We start from the raw sequence: 11,002 nt of genomic DNA, 5'->3' as shown, positions 1-11,002 counted from the left end.
AACTCGAGAACTGAAATATGAACGCCTGCCAGTTTCTTTTCCTTTTGGAAGCAAAACAGTTTGAGAACCCCCCCTTTTCGAAGGCCACGTGAGTGTATGCAGTAAATCAGGAGAGAGGAACAAGACAGCCAAATAAAAAAAGCAAGCAAGAAAGAAAGAAAAAAGAAATTTACACAAATATATCTGCTGTTTTCTACTGCAGCTCTTGAGCCAGGAGAATACACCCCCATGCAACCGCATTCTGCCTCCCAGGTGTACGTGCAACATGTGCGAGCCTCTGTGCAAGGATTCATGCATCTCTGAGGACAGGGGGATTCCCATGCACTTGATGGAGCCCCAGCACTTTCTGACATATTTAAGAGTGGAATAGGCTGTTAGTCCTGGCAGAGCTGAGCTTAATGTGAACACACAGAAGCAGAAAACAGAGGAACTTCACAGAATTCACACCAGTATTGCCTATGTAAGGGATCTGATCCTGTCTCACAGTTAGTAGGACGGGAAAGCCACTGCTCAAGTCCTCGCAAAGACACGCATGCTGCTGGAGCTGAGGAGGGCAGCAGGACAAATCCACGTGGCAGAAAGCAGGCTTGGCTCTGAGGTCACAAAGAGCAGATCGGCACAGCTCCCTCCGACTTCCCACTCACACAAAACTGAGTTTTTACATCTGCTCCTTCCCTGCATCACAAGCTCCACCTGGCCCCAGCCTCCTCTCCCTGGAAGGAGCGACAAGAGGGCTGCTGGAGGACAAGCACTGGTGCAAAGTAAGCTGCCATAAGCCTTGAACATTTTGCCCTGATATTCTGAGTGTGATTTCCTCTGCAGCATCTTCCTATCTACTGGGACACGTGTGCTGTGCTCCTCAGGTAAGGCTGCATGTGCCACCTGGAAAGCAACCACAGAAGTCATTACCAGTGATGCGTCCCTTTGCCCCAGCCAGGTGCTGCCGGCTGGCTGTCCATCACCAGCCGCAGCTGGACCCAAACTCATCACATTCTTTAAACACTGGCACAGTCTTGCAGTGAGGGGTATCAAACCGTGATGGTTTGGGGGAACCCCAGTGCCTGCCCTTGCTCTGGGACTGTGCAACACACCAGAGACATCACAGGCTCTATAATCAGCTCTGCTGACACCAAGGTGACCCAGAAGAAAGATGCAACAGAGAAAATAGCCTTTTACCAGCATCTTCAGAGGAACCAAGGGCTGAGCAGGCTGTGGAGGACAAACATTTCTACCCAGCTGTGTCTTTGACCCAGAAAGAGCTGCAGAGGGTGCTGGAAAAGCTCATCAGCAAACTCATATACATCCCCTGGAGGAGAGCACTACTTCTCAAGAGAGGGAGAGGAGTCCTTGGCAGCTCTTGGCTTTACCTGCCTCATACGAAGAGTCCAGCTGTTGACATTTTCTGTGCAAAAGGAGATTGGGTTATTTAAAGAAGGGGAATCCTATGCAGCATTTCTATTTATCACAGTGCAGCTGATTTACTGCTTCACAAACAGAACAACAAAGCAGTCAGGACTGTCAGGCTGCAAGAAGGCATAGTGCCTGTGCTTGGGGAAAACACTGGAAGGGAACAAAAGCTGAAACAGCTCAATGAAATGACATGCTGAGAGCAGATAACACAGAAGCAGACCCAAACCTCACAGGTATCTTGAAGGAGGGTAATATCAAATCACTGCACAGAATGGGAGACCTTATCTGTCCCAAAGGCTCAGGCACTGTGTGCCACAGCCAGAGTTAGAGAACACATGTCAGCACATCCTTGTTATCTGGAGATATATATGAAACTCTTCAATGCACACAGTCACCCATTCCATAGATATTTAGTTCGATTTTGGGTCATCCCTCCTTCTTCCTTTCCCCACTCATTCCTCCCCACTCTCATTTGAGGTTTTCATGGAAAAGGCAAAGGAAAGGGCAAACAGCCTGGCACCACTGTAATTTGCATTACTCAACAAAATATGAAGAAAGCTTGTAAAGCAGACAGTAACATCCATAATAGGTTGGAGGTTGAAAAAGTCAAGACTTGGCTAAAAACTTTAAGATTAGGATTTGCACTCAGTTCCTGCATACTACAACCACTACCAGGAGACTTGTTGTTTTGTTCAAGAGGCATTAAACAGATGATGCACCTTCTACAGACACACTGCAAGAACTTTTTTCTTCTTCAAACCAAACATCTACCAACCAGGTCAGTAGGAGCATACGGGATGTGCAAGTGCAGAGGTTGCACATCCGACTGCAAAGGGGAAGAAATGCACCTTTTGCCACCAACCCCCCTGTGCATACCCTGCCTTGGGTCTGCAGGGCTGCTGACTCCCAGTTGAGCGACCTGAGATGTCTGCATTCACTCTGACCCATATTAATTCAATTTTTACTAGCAGTACGTGACAAGACATCCTCAGCCAGGAGTTCTTGCTGCTGGTTGCTTTGCACACAAACAACCGGTGAAAGATCCTGCTCTGTCCCTCATCAAAAATCCAGCATGCATTGCAAGCAGGGGAAAAAGTCAAATGCATGGGAATGTTTATTTTTCAAAGATAACAAACACAAATTGTTTAGGTTTAAATATAATGTTTTCCTCTCCAGATGCACTTTTGATCCTTACAGATACCAACTGTTTCTTTTCTGTTTTACCTCCAAAACTGTTTGAAACTTTGTGCTGGGTTCATGCCTCTTAGTAGATGAGAGACAGGCCTGATGCACCTGGTGCAATGGGGTCACACCTTGGGCTGCTCTTTGCCAAATCCTCTCCCATTCTTCCCCCGCCCAGTGCTCAATGTATCTAATTCCTTATCTGATCCCAAGTTCTCACCCCAAAGCTCCATTTGACCAATGTATAAACCCCTTCCCTCTTCTATTTCTGCCACTACTTCTTCCTTCCTCCCACTATTTCTGAGCATTGCCTGGACACAAATGGCTGTGAAACAGAAGGTACACCCACTATGGATACCCAAGCTGTCCATGCACAAGCCAACTTTGTGCCACACAGTGCTGCAGCTGAGCTGATGCCCCCTGAGCTTGCAGGACATGTTCGTTCAGCTTCCACAGCCAGGCTGGTAAATCCAGCACATGGACCTGCTGCATCAGAGCTCAGCACAGGGGCAGAGTCTTCAGGTTTTTTGTAATACAATTCATCTAGCTGCAAAGTTACAAAAGCCGGGAGTTTTTACCACAAGATCACCCGCTTAATTTTAAATGATGAGGAGTTAGTTCTTCCCAGGGCATGTATTTGGGGAAGGATTATATGTATTGCTTTTATACCAAAAAAATGAACAAATCATCATTCAAGAGAAGCAAGAAATTTTGCCACATGTTCACACACAGCACTCAGGTTTACCTTTGTGTCCTCGAGCCCGTACACCTAAAGAGGTTACTAGAGGTGTTTAAAAAAAGACAACAACAACTAAAAAAAAAAAAAGAAACAAACAAAAAACCCACAACAACAACACACCCAAAACACCCACACAAAACCACAAACACACACGATACAAATAGCAACATCTGATCAGTTCTGCATTTAAAAAAAAAAAAAATTTTTTAAAAAGTGAAAAATTCATGCCTTCCAAGTCCTAGGTCTTGGTTTTTGCAGGCAAGTGCTGCTGTCAGGGCTGGCATACTCCAAACAAACAACGTATCCAACTGCACCAGCAGACTGCCAGAGCCGGCTCTTGAGGTTCAACCCTGCCAGCCTGTCAAATCCTCAAAGCAATGTGGGATCCAGATACAGACTGTACCCATGGAAGTGATTTGTTTCTTTCAGAGAAAGCAAAAGGGGACAAAAAAATCTCTCACAAATGTGCTCCTCAGGATGCATAACCCAAAGGAGGTCAATGTGGCTCTGACCCCTTTGGTGCTGATTTACAGCAGGACACACCGACTCCCTCGTCCCGGAGCTGGTGGCAGGAGCTGAGGACCTGGCACACACACACTGCCATGGAATTGACGATTTCCATCGTGCCGGACAGTGCATTTGCATCATGCCAACCAACAGGCCTTTTGCACATGCTCACCGAAACCATCCCGCCTGCAGCTGGGTTCTCCCAGCACTCCATAAACTTTTATATGCCTTCCTCCTTCCCGCATTTGTTTGTTTAAGGGTGTCTTTAGGGATTAATTGCTCAGTCTTGCAAGTAATATTGGAGTACCTACCCTGTCCTTCCCCAGACCCAAAGCACTCTTGCAGAGAAGGCTGCTTTCTTGCATCCTTTTCGGGGCCTCAGGGAGCAGACCAGTTGTGAGCAGCAACCAGTTGAAAACTGATGGTCCTGCTCACACCCAGCATCCGTGGTTCTTGCTTTCATGTGCTGGATCTTAACGCTATCTCGCATACCTCTGAAGCATGATCAGTTGTGACAGTGGGTGTCTGCAAACCCAGTGTTTTGGCCAGGAGGGAGAACTACCAGCGTTTTTAAAGGGAAGAACTTGGTCAGTGTTTCACTTTCCTTCCTGAAGCCACCATTTCAGATGGAAGCACTGAGCAGGCCTGGGGAAAGCCCTGATTTTCCACTGCACAGCAGCACAGCAGTGAGCACACGGCTCACCCAGCCAGGACCCATCACAGTGCTCTGGTCCCATTCCTCTGCTGGAATAAGTCAGGTTTCGAGGCATTTCAGTGTCTAGAGTGTGGCAGAGGCAGTTCAGAGGGAAGAGGGATGCCCTTTCCACTCCTAGCATGCAGAAAACTTTTCCAAAGCATTTCTTTTATGAGATGTTTGTGTCCAGCTGATAGCACTGCCAAGACTGAGATTATCCTCCATGACAGTGTTTATTCAAATAATTGGCCGTAAGCATTTTACAAGTTACTAAAAGTAGTAAAGAAAACAAGCGCGTAAGTGACTTTGAAAACATGCTTCACTCATAGCTATTAAAGGCAGCGAGTGCACGTGCGCCCTGGCACCGCTGCCGGCTCTCAAGGGGAGCAGCCCAGCTCTCCCAGCCTTGCTGAAGGCAGCAGGACTTGGCCAGAGTGCCATTCCTGAGTGCTGCACAGCTTCAAGCCATGGTCCCAGGTAAAGATAAACCACCAGGCACCCAGGCTTGCCCACAGCGGGCACAGAGCCTAAATCCCACAATACTGCCATGGCTGAAGCACAGCATTCCAGCAACTGAGACCTGCTCAGCCAGATCGCAATGGCAACACACATTCAGCTTTCATGAAGAACAATTTTTCATCACAGATGATTTTCTTCTGCTCACTTCTCCCCAAGCAGTTGCTGTCATGAGCAACAGAATCAAGACATCCATGCCCATAGCTTGTGGGAGAGAGCTCCCGCTTGTCTAACTTCTCTTTTAGTACAATTAATATATGTGTATATAACCCAACATTTAAAGGATGTGGGAGCATATTTTGCTTTTCTCTTAGGGTCTCAAAGTGATTTTTTTACGAAGAGCTATGACTCCATGGCCAGTTTATAGAGTTACAGAGTACCCAGGGGTCTCTTTCCAGAGATCCTTTAAAACTAAAAGTCTTCTTTCTTTTGCTGTTCTGAACTATACTCATTGCAAGCATCATTTTTAACTATTTTTGTCAGGAATTTCTCTTATGTACCAAAAAAGCTGAGATATACATGAAAGAGAGTTCATCAGCTAAACAAAGCTTTGGGGAAGTCAGAATATTCCTGACACTTGGGTATTGCAACTTATTTAATCCTTCTTTTAATCAACAAAGCTATTAAGTGATTCTGCTTACCCCACCTTTGCCCACTAGAAAGTTTAAAGAAAGCAAGTGTTGCTCCTTTAAGTTATTAGACCAGCAAGATGAAGTAGATGTTTGGAGTTCCTGTATCACACTTCAATCCTGTAAAGAGAATACAGCTCATTAAAATCTACAGTATTAGGCAAAGCTCTTGACATCAGCTGCAAACAATTTCTGAAGTGGGTGTGCTGGGCTATAAATCCCAAATGTCTGATAAATCAGTCACTGAAGAATATACAAAACACCATCATGGTCATGCAATGAGTGGAATACATTTTAACAGATCTGCAGCAGCTCAGCATTTCCATTAAAGCTGGAAGGATGAGCCACCTCAGCCAAAACATACGAAACACTTCTAGCAGATGGAGTGAGACAACCAAAATCCCTGTATGCCGAGCACAAAGAGCTGAGCCTGATAAAGACAGCTCACGAGACAACTGAATGGACCATAGTGGGAAAGAATTTGTTAAGAGAGTAGCTAGAGAGAAAAATCATGTGGTTGTTCTTCTCAAGGACCGTGTTGTTACCTTGTCTCTGCAGCATCCAACGTGGTAGCAATGCTGGCTGCTGCTGACTGCAGCGGTGACGCTTAGGAAGCTGAAGCTGGACAGGCAATGCTGAGCGCTTCTTGCAAGGGAGCACTGGGTGCTGCAATACACACAGGATACAGCTGTGATCGTTATCTTGGATGAACAATCAGCCCCCAGCAAAGGTTTAGCTCTCCACGGTGTTGGTACCTCTGCATTGCTTCCAGCCCAAAGGCAGCTGCAACCAGAGCTGCCAACAGGCAGCAGCCACAGCCAAAATCCTGACAAGGCAGTTGCTACCCCCCATGCCTCGTGGAATCATTGCAGGGAGCAGCTGGAATTGCCAAACTCATGACAAGGTATAAAAATGTGGTTATTTTGATACTTCTGGGCTTCCTTGGGCCTATAGGCTCTAAAGCAAGGAGACATTCTGCAGCTGTGTTGTCCTGTTTCACCAGTATGTTTTGGTCCAGTTAAGCAACATCTGGCAATGACGAGCTCTAAGAGCTGCATGCTTTCGTTCTCTGAAAATTTCCAATATGAAATCAAGGAGAATTAAAGCAAGAACTGGGCTTAAATAATGGCTTGAACATGGCACCACTTCTGGAATTACAACCAGAACTGAAGCCTGGGTATAATAAAAAGGACACCAGAGGAAGCTATCCATCTTCTTCAGCCTGAGCTACAAAACCTCAGCTGGATGTGAGACCACTCTTAACAGACACAGAACAGCTTGCTCATCCTGCACAGAGACTAGCAGAAGCCTGTCTGTTTCACAGGGATGCACAGGCAAAGTCGTGGAGCAATGGATATTCATAGCTGTGCTGCAGCAGGAGGCAAGAGAAACCACAGAGGTCCCAGCAAGCGGGACACCCCTTCAAAGTGATATCCTTGAAGGAGCGGTCCCACTGAGCCAGGAAAACAGGAGGAAAAAAAAAAAAAAAAAAAAGAATCACCCACCAAAACCTTTGACATGGCCCCAAACACGAGCAGCTGGATGGAGCGAGCAGCGTGCATCTCCACCTTCCTCGAGGGCTCTCAGGACGAGCTCTTTGGCAAGTTGTCGTCACTGCTGCTCTCAGGGTGAAAATCAGCTTTTGGCCCCTAGTAATAATGCGGTAAAGCCTGTCTAACTAAATAAATGACATTGTTTACAACTGGAAGATGATGTCTGTTAAACAATGTGGCCATCCCAGCCAAGCTTCCAGGGAGAAGCTGTTCTTTGTGGGGTTGTTGCTTGAAAAAATGAAGAGGAAAACAGAACTAGCACAGTGATTTAACGGGACAGGAAACCTAACCTGCTTCTGTCGATAAAACAATGGATCTGCAAATTTGTCCAATTCACACTTACCATTGGGCATACGATATATTTGGGGTTTTAGGCCCTGCCTGGATAGAGCTGGTAGAGCAGGAGAAAGGAAACCCAAATCTGTAAAATATGAAAAAGAAGAAAGCTGAGACAGACCACAAAACTCAGAGCGGGGAAATGCACCTGAAGGGAGGGGGCTGAGAGAAGGGCCTTCAAACACATAAAAAACATGAGAACTCCAGCAGAGAGAAGTGAGGGGGAAACAAAAATTAAAATAACGAGAAAAAACAAGAGCGGCAACTGTGTCACTGGTTGCCCTGCTGACACATTAGCTGCAAGGCCCAGGTCCAGCCCTCTTGACATCATAAGCAAAATGATCAGCTTGCAAATTGCTGATCCCTGGTGCATCAGTCAGCCTCCCATCATCGCACTTTTTGTTTGCACTCTGGATATAGGACAAAAACCAGAGAGGGCCCCAAGCTCAGCTCCAGCTGCTCAGTGGCATTTCAGCCCAGCTGGAGACAGGCAGTGCCCTGGGAAGGGCGGCATTACCTTAGAGTGCTCTGCGCGTCACCCACAGGGATCATCTTTTACCACTCATAGGTGGTTCAGGGCTTATCCCAAAAAAAGGCTCCAGCAGGACACAGCATTCCCCTGTACATTCCTGGCTGGCAGGGAGCGGGAGGTTTGCACAGCTCCTGACAGCCTCTGGTTTTCCCGCAGGGGAGTCACAGCTCCGGATCGTCAGCCCAGGGCGTCCACCAGCACGTGCAGCCACAGCAGGGTGGGAGCCGCTATCTCGCATCCAGATGGCAGAGCCACTCAGCTGCCTTTGCTGAAGTCCTAACTAGAGAAAAGTACAAAAAAATCTCCCCAAAACCAGAGGTTTTTTTGAGCAAACAGCCAAGAAGATCCTGAGAACGGTGATGAACCCAGCAGCAGGAGCTGCTCCCAGACAGATTGCAAGAGAAATCTGTTACCTGCTGCTGTTTGTAGAGGGCAGGAGATGGAAAAAACCACTGTCAGAGTGTAATGCTTGGCTAAGAAATCTCCCTGCCTCTCAGTAATGCTCTTCGTAGCAGGACGGCACTTAATCAGCTTTTATCTGCCTAAAGACTTGATCCCCATTGGTCTGCAGCAGGAAGAACAGGCTAATTTATTTTCAGTGTGCACTAAAAGCACAGCCCAACCGACCCTGCCATGCTCGCAGTTCACCTATTCAAAAGGTACATGTTCTTTTTCTTACCTCCTTCTCTACTGTCCATCAGGTATTAGATGCAGTGGCTGACTTGTGGCTGGTCATGTTCTTTCTTGTTATATTTTTATTTACTTGTGCAGCAAAGGCTGGGCTGAGTCTGAATATCTCTGATTCATGCCCAAGCATGTGCAAATGTGCACCCGAAGAGATTATCCACTGTAACAGAGCTGGACTGAGAGCTCTTCCTGGAGAAATTGCAGCATCCACCGTCTCTCTAAACCTCTCCAATAATTATTTGCGGATTCTCACCACCAACACCTTCAGAAACCTGACTTTCCTCCACAGCCTCTGGCTAGATGGAAACAATCTGACTTTCCTGTCCCCGGGGACCTTCCATGCTCTCGGCGAGCTGCGAGAACTGCACCTTAGCAGGAACTCACGCCTCACCTACCTGCATGCAAACACTTTCAGAGGACTATTAAACCTCATCAGCCTGGATTTGTCCCACTGCAATATCTTTGAAATCCACCCACTTCTATTTTCACACCTGCCTTCTTTAGAAAGACTCGATTTAGCCTCCAATAACATGCGGTATGTACCGCAAGCCTTTAGGAACCTCTCCAGCCTCACAAGGCTGTCCCTGGAGGGCAACCACATAGAAGCCATTGGCAGAGATTCCTTGAAGGACCTGGAAACCCTGTACGATCTGAATCTCAGGAAGAACCGGATATGGATCATTCAAAATGGTGCTTTCACAAAGCTTCTCAGATTAGGTGTGTTAAATTTAGGACACAACTTCATTGCTGATTTGCCTAATCAGCTTTTCGACGGGTTGATCCAGCTCAAGACCATGCACCTTGAAGCCAACAGAATCACTGCTGTCGACTGCACCTTCAGACATCTGCTGAACTTGAGAAACTTGTACCTGAACAACAACCAGATCTCCTCCATCTCAGACTCTGCTTTCTCATACTTAAACAAGCTGCACTTCCTTCACCTGAGCAAGAACAACCTCAGCTCCCTCCCCATCCGCTTGTTCGCCGAACTGCCAAAACTGAAGTACGTGTTTCTATCCCACAACCCCTGGAAATGCGACTGCAAGATGCTTTGGTTCTTGCGCTGGACCACAACGCTCAGGGGAGTGATCGAAGGGCTGCACTGTGCCTTCCTGGGCCCTCACAACACAACGGCGCTGGATGTCCCCCGTGCAGGGGACCTGATGGACTGCACGGTGCCACCTGAGCTGGCAAGTGAAGACAAGTGCAGGGTGGCCGGTACCAGCACGGCTCCTGGGCCCCCAGCTCTCCCCAGCAAGGTCATCCTGTTGGCACTTGTCTGCCATGTGTGGTGTTTTGCAAGGGGATGGGGCACCTCCATGACCACATTTTAACAATGTTTAAATTATAAAGCGGAGGCCACTTATTTATTTTCTTGCTATTTGTTTGTGAAAAACGATTTTCATTACAGGTGGGTTTTATATGGAAATAGCGGGATTTCATTATATAGGAATAAACGCTTTCATTCATGGGCAATGATCAAATCTGAAATGCTAATATCAAAATTCAAGGTAAGTGTTCACATGCAGAGGAGAAGGTCACATTAGCAAGTTCAGGGTGGGGGATTGTGCTGGCTGATGCGTGGCCCCACCACAGCCTCTGTCTCCCCCATTTCCCGACTGACCGCAGCCATGTGTGATCTCTTGGGAAGAAAGGCTGCCTTCCCACACTGGGGATATTGTAAGTACTGTTAAGTAGGAATAAATTGCACATGTTCCAGCACATCTGGAGTCCCTAGCAAAGGCTCAGTCCATCAGCATCTCTGTGAACATGCTGTAGGTTCCCACAGCTGGCACACAAGCTGCTTTGCTGTTACAATATAAAACAGCATTGAAGGAGCAGGTGAAAATGTCACCAAGTAAAACTTTTTATCACTCAGCTGCTCCTTGCAGTATTGAGCCTCAGCTAACATGGCTCTACATTTACTCCTGCAAAGAGCTCATTTGTCTCAGGGATGGTCTGTACGAGTTTTGTCTCCCTGCATTTTGTTGCATCCCACCGGTGCCATACCCCTGAGCTGCCTCCCTCCAGCTGCTGGGAGATGCTGATGGTCACCGTGATCCCTCCATCACAGTGGTATTCACCTTTCCTCCCTCACACAGATCAGCCTTCTCCATCCTTCCAAAGGGAATTTTCCTTTTCTGTGGGTATATTAAAAACAGCCCAAATCCTGCTGCAGCCTATGTGAAGATCCACTAGAAAGCTCTCTCACACCAC

The 11,002-nt window shown here is 47.1% G+C and overlaps 1 protein-coding gene across 1 annotated transcript; it reads left to right on the top strand.

The window, feature by feature from the left end:
* The first annotated feature begins 8,832 nt into the window (after window positions 1-8,832).
* LOC135993685 (nyctalopin-like) lies at window positions 8,833-10,119 on the top strand. The gene has a single exon (XM_065643691.1). It carries the CDS (start codon window positions 8,833-8,835, stop codon window positions 10,117-10,119), a length of 1,287 nt encoding a protein of 428 aa, XP_065499763.1.
* Window positions 10,120-11,002: the final 883 nt, after the last annotated feature.

Source organism: Caloenas nicobarica, chromosome 12 (assembly GCF_036013445.1).
Source record: "Caloenas nicobarica isolate bCalNic1 chromosome 12, bCalNic1.hap1, whole genome shotgun sequence".
Lineage (NCBI taxonomy): Eukaryota > Metazoa > Chordata > Aves > Columbiformes > Columbidae > Caloenas > Caloenas nicobarica.
The sequence above is the reverse complement of the archived record's forward strand: the minus strand, read 5'-3'. Positions and strand labels throughout refer to the sequence as shown.